General features: G+C 51.1%; 1 protein-coding gene across 8 annotated transcripts; it reads left to right on the forward strand.

Annotated features, from left to right (window-relative positions):
- The first annotated feature begins 272 nt into the window (after positions 1-272).
- On the forward strand, positions 273-23,890 carry LOC105064397 (rap1 GTPase-activating protein 2-like). 8 transcript variants are annotated; one of them, XM_074343009.1, is made up of 6 exons: positions 273-668; positions 2,531-2,686; positions 7,650-7,719; positions 8,201-8,283; positions 9,641-9,774; positions 23,431-23,890. In XM_074343009.1, the coding sequence occupies exons 1-6, from the start codon at positions 558-560 to the stop codon at positions 23,456-23,458; spliced, it is 582 nt and encodes a 193-aa protein (XP_074199110.1). In that variant the 5' UTR covers positions 273-557; the 3' UTR covers positions 23,459-23,890. The 8 variants fall into 8 exon arrangements, with proteins under 8 accessions (XP_074199110.1, XP_045368093.2, XP_074199111.1 ...); XM_045512137.2 differs by lacking the exon at positions 23,431-23,890 and adding an exon at positions 14,251-19,513; XM_045512133.2 differs by lacking the exon at positions 23,431-23,890 and adding an exon at positions 18,168-19,513 and having other exon boundaries at positions 274-668.
- The last annotated feature ends 438 nt before the right edge of the window (positions 23,891-24,328 follow it).

Raw genomic sequence — 24,328 nt, forward strand, 5'->3', positions numbered from 1 at the left:
CAAGGTCCTGGAGTCAATCTCCGGTACCTCCTCTAAAAAAGAATGAACGAATAAACAAACAAACAAACCTAATTACCTGCCCCCCCCAAATCTCAAGGATAGAAGATTCGTTCTTACTGTAGATCTTAGCAACTTCAGCATACAATTTCTTTCTTTCCTTATTAAGTTGAGAACTTTCATCTTTTCACTTAAAGGAAGTACTTTATGGCTTCTCTGTGGCAGATCCAAATTGCCAGCATCACTCGTCTTGTGCTTTGGGGCCATTGTTACTGAGTCCAAACTCATTCTGCTAGCCGCACAACAGGCCAATAAATCGGGAGACGAGGTGTTGGAACAAGGAATAGCGACTTTATTCAGAAAGCCAGCAGACCGAGAGGATGGCCAACTAAATATCTTGGAGTGCCATCCTGCTTCAGTTAGAATACAGGCCCTTTTTACACAAAAAAACAGAGGAGAGGGTGTGGTTGGTTGTTACAAAGTTGCCCACTTTCCTTCCCTCCCCCCTCCCTCCCCTGGCACTTGCATGTTTCACCAACAGTTTCGGAGGAGGCCTGGACATGACCCACGGACAGACAGGGGTGGAATCACTGTACACAGTATTCCGGGACAGGGAGACCGTGTTTCCTGTCTCCACAAAGCTGCCGTCTACCGAGGGAGACACCCAGCAGGTAACCAGGTTCGGGAGGGCTTCGGGAAACCAGGGTGTGCGAGGTGAGAGCCTGCATCTGGTCTGGTCTCCCCGAGGGACCGAGGCCCCCTTCCCTATTTTCACAATCAAGAGGCCCATCTGTTCAGCTTCATTCCTCTTATCAAAGCCCATGCTATTGTGTTATCTCACCAAGGCCGTAGGTCAGCAGCCTGTGTGGAAGACAGGATGGGGCCCCTGGTTATCTCCCTGTGACCAGTGGGGAAATCGTAGCTCCATATGGTTAAAAAACTGTTTTCCAAGTGATCAGGGGTAGAGCTGAGAGCAGAGCCCAGGTGCCCAGACTGTGTAGGGTGGTGGTGAAGAGTACATGACAGGGTCCGCAGATGGTAGCTTGAAGCCAGCTCTGCCACTTAGGGGTTTGTGACTCTGGGCAAACTGGTTAACCCTGTGGCCTCACTTGCCTCATCTGTAAAATGGGAATAACACCAAGGACGTCAGAGGGTTGTTGTGGGGATCACATTAAGGGTCCAAATATGGGGCTCAGTACAATGCCTGGCTTGTGGCAGGCTTCCTAACGGATCCATGTTTCCGAGTAGAGAACTGGAAGGGAGCACAGAAGTCATATTGTAAACACAGTGCCTGGCTTCTTAGGAAAAAAGGAAATTGGCAAAGGAGACTGCGATTTGGCTCTAAAATAACTACTGAATGTTCCAGAAGCAAATAGAAGCAGGATTCCTTTTGTTTCCAAAGAGGGTTTTCTCTCAGTGTTTCACCTTCAGTCTCTGTTCCTTCGTGGCCCCCCTCACCCCCTGCCCCAGCCTGAGGCTGAGGGCTGGTCTCTGCCTGGCTCATTCTCAGTGTCACCTCAGTTAAGTGGGACGTGCACAGAGCTTGGCTCTCAGCAAGGACTGAATAAATATTCATTTCCTTTTGCCAAGAAATGAGATGATGTGGTGCAGAATAAGTGAGACAGTTTATAAAAGTTCCTGGCATGAGACTTAATATATAGCAGGTGCTTAGTAAGTGGGAAACTCCACGTGAAACATCAGGCTTGCATGCAGTAGGTGCTTAATAAAGGAACAAATGTGTAGGTAAGCACTGAGCCAGGATTTGGCGTCCAGGAGGGCCTTAACATTTGAAATCATGCGTGTGAACAGCCCAGCATGGTTCTTGACACACGGTAGATGCTTGGTGATTGGGATCGCCTGTGACAGCACCTGGCCGAGCGTGGAAAGCTGAATCGGGCTGGATATCTGTCTTCCCCCATGACCTCCACCAAGCCAGGGTGTCCATATTTCTCTAAGTATGGTTATTCTCCCTTCTGGTATAGGATAATCTGCTCCCTCCTCCCTGCTCATCCACATGTCCATCAAGTGCTCCCCCCTCACCCAAACTCCTCTTCCAGGAAGCCTTCTCAGATTACCATCAGGCCTCTGATTTTGCCCTCTTCTCTACTCCTATAGTGTCAGGCACTACGTAGGCAGTGGCTGATTCAGCACTTGCTGCCTGGTGGCTTTGTTAGTGTTCTCCAGGGGCTCCACATGTGTTTGTGTCTCTCCCTGATCCAATTCAGGATCTCCCAGGGTAAAACCTGGCATTACCTTTTAACTAGATCACCAGTCCCGAGTCAGGGCTCTCTACATGCTGCAGAGCTCAGTCAGAGGCTTGCTAGCCTCTTCCTAGCAGCTTAGGCCTCTTCCTCATTTTTTTCCTTTTTAGTGGCTTCTAAAGATTGAAAGAAAAAGCCCCTTGGAGAGAGAGGTCTCAGTGTTCCAGGTTTATGTATAAAGATAGAACAATGAAGAATTTCCTGTATTCTGTTCTATTCTGTTTTCAGGATGTTCCTAACTGGCTTATAACAATGGAACACTTTTTGTTTAGCTCCAGAGAAAGAGACACATTGGGAATGACATTGTGGCCATCATCTTCCAAGAAGAAAACACACCGTTTGTCCCAGATATGATTGCATCCAACTTCTTACATGCCTACATTGTCGTGCAGGCTGAGAACCTGGGCATGGAGACCCCATCCTACAAGGTAAGGAGAAGATCTCGTTGGAGGAAGCGGGGGGCCCAGGCACCTCACCACACTTTACGGAATCAGTGATGTCAAGGAACACCAGTTCTCAGGGGCTCCTCAGGCCACTCTCCAACACATGATAGATTTCCCATGAGTTCTTGGGTTTCTGGGATTTGGGAGCTAGACTCTTGGAGAGCACCTTCTTAGGTCCCCTGGTCCATCTTGCTGCCTCCAGATGGGACAGCCTTTACCTCAAGGGTTGAGAAGGCTCCCTTGTCCCTACTTGGAGTCTGGTAATGCTGTTTATTAAGGTAAGGCAGAGCCACAGGAGAGAAAAAAAGAGAAAGTGGAGAGGACTGTCAGGAGAGAGGAGAGGAAGAAAGACAGTAACAGACAAAAGGAAAAAAGAAAAAGGAGAAATGTTCATGATGAGAAGTGGAGGGCAGGGGTCCTGGTAGACCCTGGCCCCTGGGGGGCCCTCTGGTTTAGCTGTTCTGGGCAAATGAGCCACATTCATTTGAAGACTCCTGGGGGCGGGGGTGGGGTGGGCTTGTGAGCACCTGAGTCTCAGCTCCTGACCCATTAGTGGACTTTCTCAGACGCCTCACTGGTGCAGATGCGCCTCGGGCCCTCACCCCACACCTCCTGATGGCTGTGTCACTATCCCTCACCTTAACTGTGAGAAACGATTCCAACCTCTTGGGCCACAGTTTCTCTGTCGCACAGTGGTGGTGGGGGGGCAGGGGACCCAAGGGACATAGACTGAGGCAGGGGTTTTAAAGTGGATGTTAGATAGTCTTTGAACCCTTGGTAGATAGGTACAAACTGTGGAGTTCACGTGCTGCTTTGTGTCTCCAGAGGAGAGAGGCCGTAGCTCAAATTCTCAGAACTCCCTGCGTCCCCCAGTGTTAGGAGCCAGTGTTGTCAGGGAGAGCGAAAAGGAGTTCTTGGGAAACCCTGAGGCCTGCAATGCTTCCTGTGTATTAACTTAGGCCAAAGCTGGTTCCAGGGTTCAGGAGGCCATAGCATTTCATGGCCGTCTTTACAAAGTATCAATTTGGTTTGAATATTCTGGGAAAGAAAAACAATGTTCTATAATTGTTATATGACTTTTTTTATCAGTACAAATCCAGGTATATTAAGTGCAAAAGTCACATCCGCTTAAAAACCAAACAGGAGGCTTCTAAACACAAAAGAAACTCCACACTATGTCCTGTGGAGGAGAACTGATTCTTTTACAGGCCCGTGTTCACGCTCCTCTGTCACTGAGCAGTTTTAGCTGAAAAGTTGGAGAACCCATGGTTTGGGTTTCCTTGAAGGCTTTGACCCACACGGGCATGCCTGTCAATCAGCTGCCTAATTACTTTGTTGGTGGAAGCAAGTGTAGTCACTCAGTGCCTGCTGTGCAGGCACATGGAAGTGACGTACAGAACCAGCTTCAGGGAAGGGGCAGAAGAGGCTGTGAGCACAGGTCACCAGCCACCTGGTTCATTTAACGGCTCTTGGAGGGAAAGCACAACAGAGAAGGATGCTCAGAATAGAGCTGTGTGATAGGAGGGCTCCCGGGCCCTGCCAGGCAGTCTCGGACGTGCGTGGGGCTCGTCCGCTGGGCATCTGCTGGCAGAATGAGGCCTCCTGTGGACGTTTAGTGTTTAAGTTCCTGGTAGGAAATGGAGTCCAGCTAAACTGGCTTCTTCCCTTTCCCAAGAACTTTAGTAGAGTTAGGAAAATAGAGAAAAATCAGAGAAGCACCACCTTACGCCAGCACATATGCTAGAAGTCTTTACCAAGTCTCCCCAGCCACAGTCTCTGGTCCAGGGAGAAGCACTGTCCTCAGAGAGGTGAGAAGGAGAGCTCACGGGGATGTGGGACCTTGAACTCTACCTGCCAGGCAGACATCCAAGCTGGAAGGCAGGACCTGTGAGTCAGGGCAGAGGACAGGGAGGGGGATCAGCCTTCTAAGGTGCCCCCCAAAGCTCTGTGCATCATCCAGTGATGGGCAGACTGAGGAGGACCTGGTTAGACCCTTCGGGGGGTCCAGGTAACGTGGACCTCAGCTGACCCCTGCAGGCTTAGGGCTTGTGGCAAAAGAGGGTGAGAGTTCCCCAGGGACTGAGCAGTGCCCCAGGAGGCCCCCACTGGGGAGGACAAACAACAGGAAGGAGAAGGAAGGGGGAAGGACAGGGGTGGGAATGTACAGGAAAGGACCTCAGACAGAGCGGCTTGGGAGCCTGGGGTTCTGGTCCTGGCCCTGCCTCTGACTGCTGTGTGACCTTGGGCCAGTTCCTTCCCTCTCTGGGCCTCTGTTTCCAACTGTGTGAAATGAGGAAGTTGGAGTAGACAACTTCTGAGCTCCTTCCAGCCCTGACATGCTGTGGAGAGGAAGGAGGAGGAGCTGAGGAAGAGGGATGTGTGTGTGTGTGTGTGTGTTGGATTAGGAAGTGGTTTGGGGGAACTCTGTAGTATTTCATCCTTTATTAGGTGCAGAACAGCAGGGAAAATTAAAAAAGCACCGAGTGACAATGATTACTCCTTACTGGGTGTTGGCTCTGTGCCAGGCCCTTAAAAGCAGTCTTCTTAAATTCTCACAAGCCTCTAGTCAGATAGGCCTCCTGTTAGCCCCATTTTACAGGGGGAAGATTGAGGCCAAGAGCTTAAGTTTCTTAACATCTGAGGCCACAGAGCCTGGAAACAGTGGAGCCAGAGTCCGGCCCGGGTCTGACTGTGGCCTTCCTCATGGAGCCGTCACAGCAGGTGGGAACTTGGACCCACCATCTGGGGTGTGCATGAGACATCACATCAAATCATGTTTCAGACACACATTTCATCCCCATCCTGCCAGACTCGAAGGAAATTCCAGCTGAGCCTTCACCAGGACGCCCTTCCCTCCCTGTCTGAGCTCACCCAGCCCCGACTCCTGAAGTCCTGCAAAGATGTCAGGAGTCTTACACGAAGCTGACCAGGGGGCCGGCTCCTGGCTGTGTGCCCCCTTCCCCTCACTGCTGATCTGTCGCTTGAGTGACCTCGTGGTCCTCCAGGGCTTCCAGGCCACCCTTCGGCAGGCGTGGGGACCTTATCAAGTCTGGAGACCTTGGAGGCACCCCCGCTCCTGGAACATCCTTCTTACACACCCGTGCCTCCTTCCACTTTCTGGTCTTGAAGAGCCTCTTCCCCAGAGTCACCTGCTGCCTCTCTCCTTCCCAGCCCCTGCCAGGAGGCCCTGGCTAGGTCTAGAAAGTAGGAAGGGGAGGTTGTGTTCAGGCAGCTTCTGCTTTCAGCCCAGCAACCCAACCATCCCCAAGAGGAGGGAACCACAAAGGCCCGGGCGTTTGGACGGGAGGGAGCACGTGGGGTTAGAGAACGGCCAGCAAAGGGAATATCCCGTCCCCCGCCTTTCTGACCCCACTGCTGTGGGGCAGTTGGCTCGTGGGCTCGTCCAGCTGGGAGACTCAGGCCGCTTTCAGAGCATATCGAAGCCACTCACCCAGCCAGCACAGAACACTCTAGTGCAAGCCTGAGAAGGAGGCGGCGTCGGGGTGGGAAGATGGGGGAGCTGAACCTGGCCTCTGGCCTGGTCCCATCAGCAGCCTCTCCAAGGCTGTCCCCTCCTCCTGATTTTGGCTCTGTGGGTGGAACTCTTGAGTTGTGCCGAGGGTGATGGTGGGTGGTGGAGGGGGACGGTGTGGCAGCTGGAAGCAGCCAGAAATCACATCAGCTTTTTCCCGACTCTGGGCACCACAGTGTGGGCCATGTGGACAGCCCTGGGCTTGGGGAGAGAAAGCCGTACTGACCAGCCCTGTCCCGCTCCCCTGCACTCCAGATCCCGGCAGGGCCCTTCCGGCCTGGCCCGGCTCCGAGGTGCCGGCTCGCCCGCTCTGGCAGACTCTGCATCTGCCCTACGTCACGGGCCGGGCCCAGGAGGCTGGCAGCGCACCAGGGCTGCGCTCACATCAGCAGCCTCCCTGAGAAGGGAGAGGGCAGAGTCTCCAGAGAGGCCTGCAGCCTCGTGGGCTGAGAACAGGTGAAACCAGGGCATCTCCAGGCAGAGAGGGGAGATGGAGGTGTGGGACCTGTCCTGAGCCTGGGAGACCTCACGAAGAACACCTTGGTGCCCTCTCTCCATTAGTTCCTCCCTCACCAGGGTGGCCAGAGGTGTACACCCCACCCCCAGCCTGCAAGCCCATGCAGAGCACCTGCATGTCCCTCTGCCCCCAGTTCCCACCCTGGGCCCTGGTGCTCTGTGAGTTCAGCCTCACCCAGACCGACCCCGTGTGCGGGGCCAGGGCTCCCAAACACCAGTCTACTGACCACACAGATGCTCTCAGGAGCCTCAAACAGTTGCAGAGTCCTGACTCCACCCCAGAGCTGCTGATTCAGTAGGTTTATGGTGGAGCCCATGTAACTGGTATTTATTTTTAAGTACTTGAAGTGATTCTGATGTATGGCCAGTCATGGGAGTCAGTGTTGTGGGAGAGAACCCCCGAGCAGGGTTAGAGAGCTCTGGATCGTCTGCTCATCTCCGGGGCTAATCTCCTGTGTGCCATTGGAGGGAGGGCTCCACGGCTCTGGGCGTCTGTATCCTCATCAGGAGTACAGGGCTGACCATTCTCCCTGCGCCTTCTCTGTAGGATGAGCATCCCGTCGAAAGAGGTGAAGAGATAGCATCTCCTGGGCTCTTGTACTGCATTAGTTAGGGTTCCAGGCTGCTCCTCAGCCCCGCCCCATCATCTTGCCAAACTTGCTTCCCACCTCCTGGAATGCAGATGAGGGTGTGTGGATGGCTCTGCACAGTCCAGCCCCACTTCTAGGAACAGTGACTTGGGTTCACTGGCGCTGGCCCAGGGGACACTTTCTTTGTATTCTGGGAAGGGGAGTAGATGTGCGTGGGAAGGGGGCTCCCCCAGGGCCAGGACTCAGAACGCTTTTCATCCTCAGCTTGTGTCTCCCCTCTGGTGGCCCACACTGAGTCCCTGTGTTTCAGGTTGCAGTCACTGCCCGGGAATATGTGCCTGCCTTTGGCCCACCTCTGCCCAGCCCCCGTTTTCCAGAAGGTAAGAAACTCTCCTTCTGCCTCTCTCATGTCTGAGACTCCAGGCTGCCACGCCTGAGTGGCAGTGGTTGCAGGGGGGCCGAATTGGGCTGGGAGCTTGAGAACCTCCTTTACTTGGTGCCTGTCCCCACCTCTCCTTGTACTGCCAGCCTGGCCCAGCACAAGGCCTCTTGTCAGGGTGTTTGACACTGGGGTTGTCTTTCTGCTCAAAGGAGGGTTTTATGCTGTACGCCAGTCCCAGGCGCCTTGGGCACAAGTGGCCTCCACTCCCGGAAGTGCTATGGTGGGTGTGGAAGGTGGATTTGCCAGCACCAGCGGAGCTGGTTTCCATGTTGGCATCTTAGCAGGTGGGCTTGGGCTGGGCTAAAGGTGATGCGGTGTCAGAAGTAGACCCTCCCCCCAGGCCCCCTGAACTGCCTGCCTCTTACTGTGGTTAAAGCCCTGTGGCAGCAGCTAAGGATGGAGCATCTTGTGTGTTCCAGGGCCCAGAGTTCAGGGAGTTTCTGCTCACCAAGCTCACCAACGCAGAGAATGCTGCAAGTCAGACAAGTTTGCGAAGCTGGAGGTGAGCACGAGGTTTCTGGTCTTCCTCCTGCCCACTGGGCCAGCCTTTCTCGAGGGTCTATTCTTGGGGGCTATTTAAGGTGGGAAGCACCATCTTTGCCCCTCTAAGCCTTCAGCATTGTGTTGATGTGGAGCTCTTTCTTCTTGTGGGAACTCCATCCAAACTTTAGGTCTAGTCAACCATTTGCTGATCACTTATTGAGCACCTACTGTGTACTGTGCTTTGTTCTGTTCCCTGGGAAACTGGGATAAGTGAGACAGTTTCTGCCCCTACAGAGCTCACAGGCTGGTGGAGACAGGTATGATAGAGTGTCCTGGACTATGACGGAGGCCAGTAGGGGCTGTGGCTCAGGGTAGTGGCTGTTTCTGCCTGTGGGGAATGGAAGGTGTGTTCAGGGAAGGCTTTTTGGAGGAGGTGGTCTTGGAGCTGCCTAATCTGGATATCTAACGAGACTTTTGCCACGAGGAAAGATTGGGGAGGGTTATTCCAGGCGTGGGAATCAGCATGAACAAAGGCCGGGCAGATTCAGAGCATGACTTCGTGAGGGAGCTCCAGAGGGTTGGACGTGGCCTTGAGAGAAGGGTTCATGATGGGGATGGAATGGTGGGAGGACCAGCTGCAGATGCTGGTTGGGTCAGATCAGGCTTTGAGCTAGAGGTGATAAGGCCCTAATAAAGTACAGGAGGAGGTGGTAGAGGTGGCGGGTAGCCTGAAGGCAGGAGGGCAGGAAGGGGGCCAGCTAGAAGCTATTACAGGAGTCCAAGAGACAGAGTGGCAGCTTGCTTCAGCACAGGAAGTGCTCAGAGTCAGGAAGACTTGATGGACTCTTGTATATAAGAGTGTGGAGAAGTGGGATTGTGGGGAGCCACCCGGGCCTTTGGCTTGAGCTCTTTGCTGACATGGGAACACTGTCTGGACCTGCTATTTGGAGGCACTGGCAAAGGCTGTGTTGCTCAAAGGGTTGGTCCTGGTCTGTGTGAATGGCGCCCCCTGGCGGCTGTAGATGTGGCCTTGGATACACACCTGGATGGAGAGGAGCTATGGGCAGTTGGGTACATGGACGTGGTGCCTGGGGCAGAGATCTGGGCTGGGAGTCATCAGGGCAGAGCCATGGGAGGGCGGGATGGCCCAGGGAGAAGGGACAGAGAGAAGGGAGCAGGGGGCCGGGCACGGAGCTGTAGTGTTAGCTGCAGCATTTGTGAGCATGGAGCCCAGCCTGGATGTAGGTCCGCACTGTCGCTGGGATGCAGCTGGCCAGATTCACAGCCCTTGGGCCAGGTGTCTGGAGCATCCCGGGGGAGGGCACATCTCTGCTCTCAGTGCCAGCTTAACCACCCCCACCCTTCTCCCTTCCAAGACCGGACGAGGGCAGCCCTCCTGGACAACCTTCACGATGAACTCCACGCCCACACGCAGGCCATGCTGGGACTGGGCCCAGAAGAGGACAAGTTTGAGAGTGGGGGCCATGGGGGATTCCTGGAGTCTTTCAAGGTACGAGCACAAGGGTGGCTGGGGAGTGCCAGGGGAAGGAGAGTGGGGTGAACAAGGGAAACCAACAGGACAAAGTCCACATGATCCTGGCCCCAAAGCCCAAGTGCCAGCCGAGGTGGCAGGACCAGCCAGGGCATTGCAGGTATTTGCAGAGGGCAGGGGCTTCAGGAAGTGTGAGCGGTCAGAGCAGCCATCAGTGTCTCTGGTGTCTTCCACATCCTTCTTTGATCTGTACCGTCTCTGGCCTGTGAGTCTGGTAAGCAGGGGAGGAGCCCATGCAAACCGAGAACATGCCTGCTTTTATCTGTCTCTTCCTGTGGTTGGGGAGTCCAGGGCAGGATGGCAGGAGCAAGGACACAGCCGTGGGGGTCTTCAGCCTCCAGTGTGGGAGACTGTGAAGGTTCTTCCAGCTGGCAGGGCAGAGGAGGTCCTGGCCAGGGCTGGTGGGATGGAGTTACAGGCAAGTCCTTGCAGACTTTGCAAAGGGAAGAACTTTGTAACCAGAATGAGCTACTAGAATAAGAAGTGAGCATTCTGTCCCCGGAAGTATTCAAGGGGAGCTTGGACAGACACTTAGCTGACAGGGGGTAAAGAAGGGTCATCACGATGTGCTTGCCAAGGGATTGCTGGCCCACTCAACACTTGCATCCAGCATCTGATTTGAGCCTGGCTGTAATCCTATCCCGTCGGCAGAACCTGGGGGGCCTTGTTATTTCCACTCACACGTGAGGGGACCGGCTGAGAGAGGCTGGAAGGCTGCTTAAAACTCTTACACCTACAGGAGAGGAAGAGCCTTGCTTCAAAGCCAGGTTTTCTGGGTTTAAGGTCAATGTTCTGCTGGATTGCCCATTGCAGAACGATTTGTAAAGCTACCGTTTGGGGGCGGTGTGTGCAGAGTTAGAGTTAGACCCGCCTGTACTAGAATCCCAGCTCTGTGCAGTCCTGGGCATGGTCTTTGAAGTTTCTGAGCTACAGTTTGCTTATCAGCAACACAGGGACCATCAACAGAACCTCAGCCTGCAGTCGATGGGAGACCTCACTGAAATAAAGCCGGGGAAAGTGCGTGTGGCTGGAACACCAGAGATGCTCCGTAGAAGTGGTTACTATTGTTCTCACAGCAAGTGAAAGCTTAACATGTATCATCCCGTCTAAAGCCTCACAGCTGCCCTCTGTGCCCCTATGGAAGACTGTTGCTATGGGCACAATACTTTTCACATGATAATTCATACCCAATTTTAATAATGACGGGTGTGATTTTACATGTGAGGAAACTAAGACTCAAAGAGACAAAAGTAATTTGTCCCGAGTCACCCAGTAGACATGGGAGTTGAATTCGGGTCTGCCAGATTCCAGAGCCCCTGTTCTTAACAGCCATGTGACACCCCCACCTGGTTCCTGACTCAACTAAGATTCCAACCACGATAGCCCGGCCCAGGCAAGCCTGGGGTCCGTCCCTCGCAGCGCAGGGCAGGGCTCTGCTGGCCCGAGTGCAGGCCGGCTCCTGAGATGCCTCACGGGGGTGGGGGTAGGAGCTGAGCTGCTCGCCGAGGCTGGTGGGAGATTCCTGGGGCACCTTTTCTGGCCTGATGGACAGTGGCAGCCAGGGTGAAATAGAAATTGGGAGATCAAGAAGAGGCAAGAAGAAAAGGGAGGAAAGGGGGAGCCAGGTTGGCTAGCCCAGCCGAGAGGGGTGAATGTGAGACCTGGTAAATTCATAGGCTTCGCCCCACATCGTAGTGAGCCCATCAGACTCCTCCCACATCCTGCAGTCAGTGTAATTTGTGTCGGACTTGAGCTGCAGCTGACTAGCTAACGTCCTGTTCTATTTTGTAGACAGGTGATGAAGCATCTGTTGCTTTTAGCTTGCAGGTTTCTTTCTGTATTTTGCAGTTAATAATTTTTTTTCGGGTTTCAAATATCTTTATAACCTGGAAAAGCTGGTAGGTGGTAGACACCATGCCCATGGTGCCGACGGATAAAATGTCCTAGCAGCTGTGAACTTCAGAGCTCTGCCAGTTGTGATCAGCTTTTTTGCAATGCCCTGCTGGGCACACAAGCTCTCTGGCCCTGTCCCTTCCATCATCCCCCCTTGTGTCCCAAGCTGGGGAGGCCGGGTGCAGCAGCATGGAGCCCAGCGGCCTGGGGGACTCTGATGTGTGGGCCGTGCCTGTATCCAGGCCGGTGGTCTGACCCAGCTCAGGAAACCATCTCTAGCTTTGGTATTTCTTCATGGGTCACTAGGGCAGTGCTGTGATGTCAGAATTATTGGCATTCCCTTGGAGTTTCTCCCCCAGACCTCCAAGGAATTTCTTTTGAAAGGAAGGGTGCGTGAAATGACTCCGGGAAGAAAAGTTGCGTGTTTCATCTTGTTCCCGTCAAAGTTCTCATCTCACAGACGCAGGGAAACACAGTTGAGAATGCCCAGGGCTTAAAGCCATTTCTGCCCTCTAACTCCTTTGCCCCTGAGACTGTTCTTCCCCACCTTCCAGGATGGTGACTCCTTGTCCCTCTCCTAAGGAGCAGACCTGTCACTGCCCTGGGCTGTGCTGCCTGGCACCTCCCATCACTGAGACTAGCTCTCCTTCACAATTTGCTTCAATCCCACTGGCTTTCATTTAAGCTTTTCTCCCGTGAGAAACAGAACAATTGCTTAATGGACATCTAGACCCACTTCTCAAACTGAGGTGCTTGCAGATACAATCTAAAAAACATATATATGTATGTATGTATATATATGTATTTCTAATTATAGAGACTAAAATTTTGCCATGAAACTCACAATTAAAAGACATTTTTATGGAATAAGTAGGTATATTGCAGGTGCTGTCCATGGGGACCACTGGTGTTGGGAGTCTGTGGACATACTCTTGGAGTCTTGCAAGGAGAGTTTCCTTTATAAAGGAGTGTGTACATTACCCACCTTTGAAAAATACCCATTTCTAGACTGTTGTTCTCAAATGCCATTCTCAGCCACTACCAGCTCTTGAGGAAGTTTGAGTTGGTCCATAATGAAGTGAAAAAGAGTAATGTTACTTGATGTATCCACATGCTATGTACCTAAAGCACATGTGAGCCGAGGTCTAGGAAGCACTGAACGAGCCCTGCCCTCTGACCTCATCATGCAGAAGGGGTGATGGAGGACCAGGGAGGATGAGGCCAGTGTCGTTGGAACTAGGACCACAGCGAGCAGGGGGTTGTCAAGTGAATTTCTCAGGCTCTGAGGGACTGTGATGGTTGATGCACTGGTCTGAGCTGACCCCTGGTGGCCAGAGAGGAGCACCGGGCTGCAGAAATCCCCCGCAAAGTACCTGCATACAGTAAATGCTCATAATTAACAATCAGAGTAGCCACATTTATGTGTGCTTATCATGTGCTGGGCCCTCTGCTAAGAACTTTCTGTGTAAGCTCACCCCAGCCCCGTGGTGTAGATCTCCTCCATCCCATTTCACCAGTAAGTCTCAGAAAAGCTGCGTGACCTACCAGGGGACCCAGCTAGTGGGTGGTGGAACAGAGAGCCCAGATATAAATCCTGGCAGTCAGACTCTGACACCCCATGCTTGTGACCGCTAAGCTGCATTGTCACCTGGCCGTATTAGTGAGTGACCGAATAAATGATTAAAGTGAAGTGATGGGAGGGTTTGCGGGTTACTGGAGAGAAACTTCCCTTCTAGATCCTCAGGTCATCTCTGAAGGCCTCCAGAACCAGGGAGCATCGTTCTCGTGGTGGGTGGAATCCTCTGGGACTTCCCTTGTCAGGAAGTCCTCCCTCGGGTCGAGCTGAGAGCTGCCTCACTAGGACCACTGCCCCTGGGTCCTATTCCAGGGCCGTGTGGGCCTGCAGAGCCGCCCGACAGAGTGGTTGTCACCTCCTAGGTCCATCCCCGCCGAGGGCTCAGCAGTGTTGATTTTAACCGTTCTTGTCATCCATGCATGTGCAGTGATAAGCCCTTGACCATCCACCATTTCACTCTTTGCCCATGTGCCCTTTGCTCTTCAGTGGCCCTAAGTGGGCTGAGTGGTTCTGTTCCCCCTGAGACCTGGTACCTCAGCCCGGTCTGAGCGGGCATCTCCCCCTCCCGCAGCTGTCCCAGGCTGCGGGCTTGTCTTGACAACGTTAAGGCCTCAGTGGGGGAGGCTGGGGCCAGGTGACTAGAGCGGGGATGACAGAGGGAAACTGAGGCTGTTCGGGGGGTGAGCCCCAGCCCTCTGAAATGGTACCTCCCTCCCAGGCAGCACCTGGGGTTGGCCCAGACTAGAGGCCCTCCTGTCATCCTGTTCTCTGAGTTTCCTCGACAATTGGGCCTCCTTCTCAGGGCCAATCCTGCAAAATAGTACTGGGACTTTCTAAGCCTGTTGCCTAGAGTCGGTTTCAAGGTAAATGCAGTTTGCCTTGTAAAACCGAGTTTGGGCGAAGGCCCTCCTGTATCTCTTGGTAGGCTTGTTACCCAAACGCAAAAACTCTGTGTTCCCCACAAGGTAGATGAAGGACACCTTCTACACACATTCGGATCCCAGAATGGACCATGTGTATGAGCAGTCGTTCAGCCTGCATCAAGAGGAAGGGAATCTAGAAACACATACCGCCATTTCTCAGCCTGTTTCCTAGAGCCGGTTTCAAAATAAAGGCAGTTTGCCTTCTAAAATAGAGTTGAGTTTCTCTGCCCTGGGGGCTTGGGACCCGTGACTGTGAGAGGAGAGTCCTCACTTTGTTACTGTTAATGATAGATAGCAGTAGCTGCCTGCCGCCCCCCCCCCCCCCCGCTGCACACCGGGCACTGAGCTAGGGCGTTCATGCACGTTACCTCATCCAATCCCGTGACAGCTGTCTGAGATAGGTACTCATGTGTTTGTTCTCCATGTTTCGTTTGAGGAAAAGGAGGCCCGTAGGGGTTAAGTGACTTGCTACAGGTCCCCCAGCCAAGCGGAAGAGCTGGGGTTTGAATGCAGGTCTCCCTTATCTTAGGAAAATAGCAGAGCCGTGGACAAACAAGCCGAATCTGGAGCTCTGGCAAACAAATTCACCTCAGCGTTCCCGCCTCTGGGCGGTCAGTCTCCTTCCCTGAGACAACATTCTTTGCCAAATAAGTCTTGATTCCAACTTGGAAGGGAGGACGTTTATAAACACACACAAACGCTTCCTGGAATTGTTCAGTTCACCAGCTTGGGGGTCCAGGGGTGCTTATTGCAATTACTACCTGAGTTGCTTCACCTCACTCTTCTCCCCACTTGTCTCCAATCCACGTTCCAGGGCCCCCTCCTCCAGGCAGGCGGCAGAGCTCCTGCTGCAAGGGGAGGCAGACTCTCTCTGTTCCTTGTCAGCACGCCCCTACTCCTCCCAGCCTGGATTGGCACCTTGCCCTGTGTCCTCCTGGGAGATGGTCTCCTGCCAGCTGTCACACAGCCCAAACCCCATCAACCTTCCCTGCATGTCACGTTTGGTTCTAACAGCCCCATTTCGGTATTCCCCCAGCTTTGTCCATACATGGCTTGCCATTCATTTGGGGCCCACACAGTTCTGCTGCTACTAAAATAGCCTCCTTCTAGCCCTGCAACGGGGCTGAGGAGGTGCTTTCATGAGAAAGGTCTGCAGAGCCGCATCTCTGCCTCCCCACAAAGCTCTTCCTTTTTGGAATCAAAGTCCCCGCCATCAGTCTCCTCCCCCAGGTACCAGACATTGAGGTCACAATGCTGCCTCGCGCATGCCCACCCCTGGCCCTTGGACATCTACCTGGCCATCCCAGGTCCCCTTATAGGCTCTAGAGCCAGGCAAAACTGGGTCCTGGATCTCCCAAGTTTAGCTGAGTGACCTTGGACAAATCACAGAACCTCTCTGAGCCTCTGGTTCTTATCTGTAAGGTGAGAGTGAGTCACACCTACAACTTAAGTTTGTATAAGGAACGTGCAAGCACGAGGGCTGGCTCCTGCCAACCACTGGGCGTCATAGTATTGCCCTTATATTCTGACTTGTCCCCAGAAGACACAGAGAGACTCCCCTCCCAATGGCACCTTGCTGGGCCGTGCACTGGGCACCCCTGAGCTGCACCTGCCCCGGAACTGCTGCAGTTCACAGGCGTTTGTCTAAAGTCTGCCCCTTCTCACAGCCAAGGATGGGACAGCCAGCCAGGGAGCCAAGGACGCCTGTGGACAGGACTTCACCTGGGACACTGCTGTGATTTACTCATGGTTTCACCCTTAACTCTCATGGCAGGTGTGGAGAAACATGGCAGGACCAGAGCTGGCCGGCCCTGTCCTCCATGGAAGCTGAGGTTGGGCTGAGACCCTCAAGAACACGGCCACACATCTGGGTCATAACACCCTCCCCTTGTTCCATCGGTGGGTTTTAGATGAAGGAGCAGTGACTGCAGCCTCACTGGGGATTTAAGAAGGCCACCTGAACATATCCCACCTGGGGCTCTTTAGAGATACTATTTCCCTCTACCTGAACCCTCTGCCAGGCACATTCATACGTGCACACACGTGCACATACACACACACACACAGAGCCTGCACCAAACAAACTACTACTCCCTCCCTCAAGTCTTACCTAAAAATTCAGTTCCCCGGGGCATCACACAGCACCCGGCAAACGGCAGGCCCCGGCCTGCTTTTCCCTGACATGTGCTGGGTGTTAATACGGGCCCGACCCGTCACGGGGTGGTGAGCAGTGTAGAAAAATGATAGGCCAGGAATGCCACGCCTGGGACATTCTAACCCCGAGCTGCCTGGTACCTGGCCTCGCCCACCTGTGCAGCGCCCTCGGTCAGTTCAAGGTTGCCAGCGTCCTGTTCCTTCTAATCTGAATTCCTCAGACCTGGACCTTAGCTGAGGCACCTGCTCTTCTACAAAACTTTTTGGTGCATAAAGCACTAGAGAAATCCCCAAAGACTGTTTTGACGACATCAAAATGTAAAACTTTTGAAGGTTAAATAAACAATAAGCAGAGTTAGAGGGAATCACAATCTGGGGGAAATATTTGCCACTAGTGCAAAGCATAAAAGATATCAGAGATATGAAAGTTCAACAAGTCTTTATTGAGGGTGAGCATTCTCTGGGCACTGGAGTAAAGGACTGGAGGCTGGAGTAGCCGCTGAGTGGGTGGTCTGTGTGTGAACTGCACTCCTGGAGGTGTGGTGGTGAAAGGGCCTGGATGGAGGCCGGTCAGAGGGCTCCGCATCCTGGGAGAGCTCCAGAGGGGCAGAGCGAGGCACACAGGAGGGGCTGAGAGGGATGGTGTGGCTGGACCACAGAAAGCGAAGGGACAAGGCAAGGATGCAAGGGTGGGGATGTTGGCTGGGCCACACCACCCCGGGCCTGGTGGTCCTCTTCTTGTTTAATTTTTTATACTTTATTCTAAGAGCCATGGGAAACCATGGGTGGATTTTAAGGAGAGGCCACAAGGTTGGATTTGCCTTTTCCAAGCTCACTCTGGCTGGTAAATCAAAGAATGGTTGAGAGGCGGGTAGGGCTAGATGTGGGAACTGATAGGATGTGTGGCTATTGTACAAGGTCAGGTGAGAGACAGTGAGGGCTTGGGGTGGGAGGTGACACAACTTTCAGATGACTGGACGCGTCAACAGCCTGACAATGATGCCGCGAGAGACCAGAGCCAGAGTCGCCCCTCTGAGCCACTCCCAGATCCCGACCCTCGGAAACACTCTTGAGATAATAAATATTTGTTATTTTAAACTGCTAAGTTTGGGGGTAATTTTTAATGCAGCGATAGATAACAAATACTCCCATGGCTTGTTTTAATCAATCTTTTCATTTAGCAAATATTCACTGAGCAACTACTTACTCGAAAGAGAAATCATACTTAAGAAACTTTTTAGGTAAAAGGCGGAGGCTACCAAATAGTACGCAGAATATAATCTGATTTTTGTTAAAGTGTGTGTTTGTGCACACATGGTAGATGTTTAAAAGGATATTTACATACCACAATGTTTATTACTTTCCGCTTTAAATTTCCCTGTGTTGTCTGAGTTTCTTTACAGGAGCATGTAAAACCTTTATAAGCAGGTAAAAACAATGCTGTGATTTCCATTTGGGGAAACAAAAGCATCTTAACGTACCCTCCTAGGAGAGCTGGAAGGCAGAGTGTTCAAACTCAGTGTTTCACATGCTCTGACACACGTGCCAGTTGCCTGCAGGATCTGTTAAAATGCTGAGCCGATTCAGCGGGTTTCTGGTGGGGCCTGAGATCCAGTATTTTCCTAATAAGCTCTCGGGTTAAGAAGAGGTAGCTGGCCCAAGGACTAGACTCTTGAGTAGCCAGGCTCTAAAGCAACCCTGGATTTAGAGCTCCGGGCTCTGGGATTGAATCCTGACTATCCTAAGGTGTAGTTCAGCCTTGGGAAAAACACACAACTGACCTGTTCTTTGTTTCCTTTTTTAAGGAAGGAAGTGGACTAGATCTGTCATTGTTAGGACTTTGTCCTTTGATGCTGAACCCTTGCTGACTGCTGAAATGGTCCTAAGCCAGCTTTCCAAGCCATAATACCCACCTCTTCATGCGAGATGTGTTGCTGGCCTCTGTGGGGTATGCACCCAGAGTCTCCTCACCAGCAGGAAGGAAAAGGAGTCCCTGCTGGTCTGTGTGTCTCTGTGTCCCTGCAGTCCCTCTTCCTTCCAGGTGATGGCAGCAGAGGAAAAGGAGTCCCAGAGGGCAGCGGCCAGGCACCCAAGCGGGACAAGTGGGCATTTATTTGTATATGTTCTTTCAAAAGATTACAAGATGAACTGTGCCAGTTCAAATTCACGTGCTTTATTTGTTTAGGATTCGGGCTCCAGGTTTTTGTTCCAGAAAGATTTGAAGCATTATTCTAAGTGGAAGAATTCAGGATTAAAAATAGAAACCATGCAGAACTTTTACCTGGCACCTGAGCTGCACGTGGGCAATGAATGTGGAGGATGTGGCCACGTGCTAGCCAGCCTGAGTGCCGCAAGGCTCTGGCTGAGAGCTGGGGATTATTTTTGCGTCCTAGCCTGATAATCATGGTTGTTGTCCCCCCATTTCACATATGTGGAAACAGATTCAGGGAGACCAGCACGGTGATCTTGGCTTGTTAAGTGGCAGAGCCGAGACCCTTCCCATACATCCCTCTGCCTCCTTTGGGTGGCACAACTTTCATTTTCTGGCCCATTTTCATTTTCTACCTACCTTTGCAGAGAGAAGGGTTTTGTTGCTTTGATAGATTAAATCTATCAAAATGTAGGAAATTGACCCGAGACCACAGTGTTGTCCATGACAGTTGTTCAGGTGCAGTCTGTGTCACAGCTGGATGTGAACTAACTTACATCAAAGGCTGATGGCAGCAGGGAAACTGTGAGTTCACTGAGACTGAGAAACTGGTTCAGTCCTGTTGTTTCCTGATGATTTCCTCCACTGCAGTCACCCTGGCCTCCTCAACGTTCCTCCAACACTCCACACGTGCTCTGATCTCTGGGCTTTGGCACCTGCTGTTCCCTCTGCCTCTAACACGTTTCCTTGATATCAGCAAAGCTCACTTAATTGCCTCCAAGTCTTTGCCTGAATGATTCTTCCAGGAGCACCCTGGCCTCCCTACTACTCCACTCTGCCCCTCAGCCCTCTCCCCCTTACCTTGCCCTGTTTTTCCCATGGTGCTCATCACTTCCGGCACCCTATATAACTGGCTTTGCATTACGCTATTGATCTATTTATGTGCCTACTACTATGTTGTTGTGATATGTTGAATAATAATAATTTTAAACTGAATATCAAGTTATTGTTGTGTTTATTGTTTGGCCTCCATGAAGGCAGGGCTTTTTTGTTTATTCATTGTTGTATCCACTGAGTCTAAAACAGTGACCACCACATAGTAGGACCTCAATAATGAATGAATAAATGAATGAATGAATAATATGTGAACTACCCTGATAGCTACATGTCAAATATGTGCTGGACCTATGAGGGAAATATTACCCAATGGCGAAGAAACTAACATGTGAAATTCGTATGTAGACATGCAGCTGACACAAGGTGGGGACATGTGACCCACCATGCCAGGCACTGGACCAAATGTGACAAGCCTTCAAGGGACGTGCAATGCACACGTAGACACACGTAAACCAAGTGACAGACAAGATGTAGAAGGCGTGTGATGGGGATGTGATGGCACAGGCTGAGCAAACTGACGGACGTGTGATGGAGCGGGCAGTATGGGTAGCAAGCACAGGGAAAGAGGCTTGTCACTGCCCCGTAGAGATGTCACTGCTGGACCTCTGGGGCCTTCGTCATTATAATGCAGAGGTATCTTTGCATAAACTGATGCCCCTTCCCAAACAAACAACTTTTGCTTTGCCTAAAAAAATGCAGAATTTTTTTTCCAGAAATATTCTTATGCCTGGACTGTCTCCCCAGAATTCAGGGAGACTTAATTTTTTATTTTTTGCCCTGGGCCCCTTTGGCAATCTGGTGAAGTCCATGGACCCCTTCTCAGAATAATGCATAAATGTACGTTAAATGTATAAAATAAAAGGCATTGGAACAAAGGAAATAAATTGTATTAAAATGCAATAATCAGAGGGGAAGATATAGCTCAGTAGTCGAGTGCATGCTTAGCCTGCATGAGGTCCTGGGTTCAATTCCCAGTGCCTCCATTAAAAAAAAAAAAGAATAAATAAACCTAATTACCTCCCCCCGTTAAACAAACACTAAAAAAAGCAATAATCAAAATATTCAGAAAAATTGTGATAAAATAATATATGAGCTTTTAAAATAAAAATACTAGACAATGAGATAGTGAATCTAATAACTAACCTAATTTTAAAGTAGTTCCAGGTGTAAATGATATTTCAAGATTCTTGCAATAACTTTGAGGTGACATACAACATCTGTGGTTTCAATGTGACAAACCCACAGGTACCGATTTTGCCATGGCTTGTCACCTACCTTCGTAATTAAGGAAAAGCCAACTTTCAGTTAGAGGTTTGTGAAAATCAAAATGTAATCCTTTTCCCATTTCAGTTCACAGTCTTCCTAAACTCTGTCCAGGAAACTATCGCGGGTCCATGGACCTCATGTTTCAAACCTGCCTTCCAGCCACAGGAAGTTGTGGAAACAGTCTATCCTGAGTACAGAAATTCCGCTTTAAGACTCTTTTCTGAAAAGGAGGTAAAATGTTTAAATCTTAGCGAAGAAGAACAGCAGAGCATCAAGGCTTGATTTTGGCTAGCTCTAGAAGGAGTGAGAAACAGGCCTCCAACCCGTCAGCCATTTTGCCCCTGCTCACAGGCTGTCTGGACACTGCTCACTGCAGGATGCCAGAGCCAGATGGGTGTCCTACCCTCCATGGCCAGGATTGGAAGGGCCCCCAAACAGAGACTGAGCTGGAGTCCTCCTCTGAGGAAACTGTTGGGAACAGATAATTGTCACTGAGGAGTTCTGAGGGACTCCTAGGAACCACTGAAATTAAACCCAGCTGATTCTCACGGCTCATTCCTGGGATTCTGAAGGCTCCCCAAGGTGTTCTCCTGTGCCTGAGACTCTGACTACTCTGGGATCCCTCAGGTTTTCCCGGCAAAGGAGAGTCAAGGAATAGATCCATTACCACTTCGGGTGTGAGTCGTAGATACATGGAAAACAGATTCGATGACAGTACATCCTAGACTTTCTAGGATTGTTCTGATCTCAAAGATTCTGTGTAATTATCAGAATATATGTCCCAGTTTGGGGTGTGGGAAGTAGAATGACCACACACATGGATCCAATTGATGTTGTGGAGATGCAAGGGGAGGGCACATTTCGTTATTTAAAAATCTTTGTTAGGGTTTCTGAATTGCGTGTGTTGGTCCAGAATCAGGCAGAATTGCCTTTAAAGAAATGATTATTACTCTTTGGATTAGAAAAGCACCTTGATGAACCTGTTTTTTTGTGGAAGGCAAGTCCGCCAAGGAATGGAACGTCTCGGATAGAAGGAGCTAAAATCATCTTCAGAGGGGCTGTGGGTTGGAGTTTGGGGGTTCTGTTGGGAACACAAGGAGAGGAAGAGAAGCCCAGCCCAGGCAGGGCCTAGGGAGAGGCCAGGTGAGGTGTTCCTCAGGTGGGAGGGCTACAGGATTGAAGTCAGGGGTGATTGATACACATCATGTACTCACGTGAGATGTGACTCTCTGGACAGGGTTGGGAGGTGCCTAGAAGTTGCCTGCTGCCCTGGGAAGCCACTGAAGTACCAACTGACTGTGAGAGGCTCAGAGGGTACCAGGGGATGATGAGCAAGGAGGTGTCAGCCGTTGTGGCTTCTTGGATCCCCCTGGGTTCCTGGAGTGGTGGCCAAGGGATTCTGTCTGTCCTGGGTACAGATCTGCCTTGTCCTTAGTAGCTCTAATGGGGTCTCACCAAACAACTTGTCTCCTGAATAATTGCCACTTCTTTCCTGAATATTTGCCTCCTGGGGTTGTAAAACCAGCTTTCAGTAGGGCAGGTCACTGGGATCTAACTAACACTGTGAAGGCAAGTTCTTGCTTGGCCACAGACACATCATCTTGCTACACATTTCCATTCAGGCTACTGAGTCATCCATTTAGCAGTGACCAGCCTGTTGCCCTCACATAGCTTGTGGCCCAGGGGGAAACAAAACTCTCGCAGAGCTGTCAGGGCCTATTAACAGGGTAACCCCACGTTACCCCAAACCTTTAGGGAAAGCCACATACACACAACTTTGTCAGTTGTGCTTGGCATGTGGGAAGCAGGAAGGAGGGTTGTGTCTAGGGTCGGGTGAAGGAACAAGAGGAAATTGTCAGCTGCAGGGTCAGGGGGCTGGCGAGGAATCGTGCAACTCAGCAGAAGGGGCATCCTGGCCTCCCCCTTCATGTCATCCTATTTTATATTAGAGGTAAGGGTGATCTCAGAAGTCTGGAAGGCTTGGGGACCCACAGGCAGTCAACACTTGGAGTGGGTCTCTGATCTTCCTTTATCTTTGCCTCGGAGATCTGTTATCTCAGTTTAATCTGAATCCTGCATGAGCGTTTTGTGAGGAGGTGAAGACTGCCCTTGATCCAGTCTTCCTTGTGTGAGTTCAGCCACAGATAGTGTGGTGTCATTTTAGTTTGCACCTCCAACAAGTCTGATTTTGTTCCTCTCATTCTCAATTTCCTGTGCCAACACCCCCAGGTCCCAGGTCTCCAGTTATGTTTTGATGATATATTTTTACCTTTTTCCCTTTGTTTTGTGGATAAGGGGAGGGATGGAGGCACTTCTCTCCAACTGAGGACATTGGAAATCACCAGGCGTTGAAAATGACACAGGGCACCACAATTGCAGCAGCTGTGCAGACACACATGGGAGCTACAATTAGGAGACTTGAGGGTTTAATTCCAGTTAGCTACTCACTAACCTGGCAGACTTAGGGAAGTCAGAGTTCTTCTCAGAATCTGTTTCTTTGTCTGTGAAATGAAGGAGCTGGTCTAGCAGGCTACACAGGGCTCTCTGGTGCAAGTGACAAGAAACTCACACCAGCCAGCAAAATGTGGGGTGAATACCTACTGGTTTCCAAAGAAGGGTGGAATAGCTTGGCCATGGGAAGGCAGCTAGATCTCAGGAACAAATGGAGCTAGGTATCTGATGGCCATCAGGACTATCTCTGTCTCCTATCTCCATTTCCCTCTGAACATTGGCTTCTTTCTTTCTCACTCAACCAGGTTTTGTAACAGAGAAGAACAAACCTGACTCCATGTTGGATCTGTTCCTTTGGTTCTAACCCTTGTGCTCTGTTGCCTGTGCTGAGTCATGCTGGCTCTGCACCTTTTGTAAAAGAAAGTTGCCTATAACCTGAAATATACATGATAGCCTATTCTCAAGGCTCTGACCTTTACAGGTGTAACACTTTCCCATTCACATAGAGATAAAAAGTTGCAGACAGAAAATAACAGTTGTCTTGTTGGAAGTTTATGGGAAGATTGTGACTAGACCTATGTGGACAGCTGAAAGAACAAAGGATTCCAGCCAAGAAGCCCGCAACAATGATCCACACCCAGTCCCCTTTCAGTATACAAGGAGCCTGAGTTCTAACTTGTGTAAGATGGTTGCTTGGGACACTAGACCACCATCTTCTCTCTCTGCTAGCTTTCTGAATAAAGTCACTTTTCTTTGCCCCAACAACCCATCTCTCAGTTTATTGGTCTGTCATGCAGTGAGCAGTAGAAGCTTGCATTCAGGAATAGTTTCTTCACATAGTGGCTAACATGGGCCGCAGGGGCACTAGGTTCTCCATCTAACAGCTTTGATAACTCAGCAATCTAGAGATAACAGACAGACTCGCTAAGCCCCAAAATCGAAAGTCTTACGGAAGGGCTCTTATAGGCCCAGGTTGGATCAGTGCCCACCCCTGAGCTGTGGCCAGAGGTAGAACCACTTTGTGAAAAATGGCTGCTCCCCAGTCCCACTGTCATTACAGGGGAAGCAGATGGAGAGAGTTCCAAGAAAATGATCATGTGGAAAAAATGTGCAGTATGACAAGTCTGGAATTTAATTGTTGGTGAAAGTTCTGCTCTTGCTGTGTCAAAACACAAAAAGGTCTTCTTGAGTCTCTGATCAAAG

This window comes from Camelus bactrianus, chromosome 16, assembly GCF_048773025.1.
Source record: "Camelus bactrianus isolate YW-2024 breed Bactrian camel chromosome 16, ASM4877302v1, whole genome shotgun sequence".
In the NCBI taxonomy this organism is placed as follows: Eukaryota; Metazoa; Chordata; class Mammalia; order Artiodactyla; family Camelidae; genus Camelus; species Camelus bactrianus.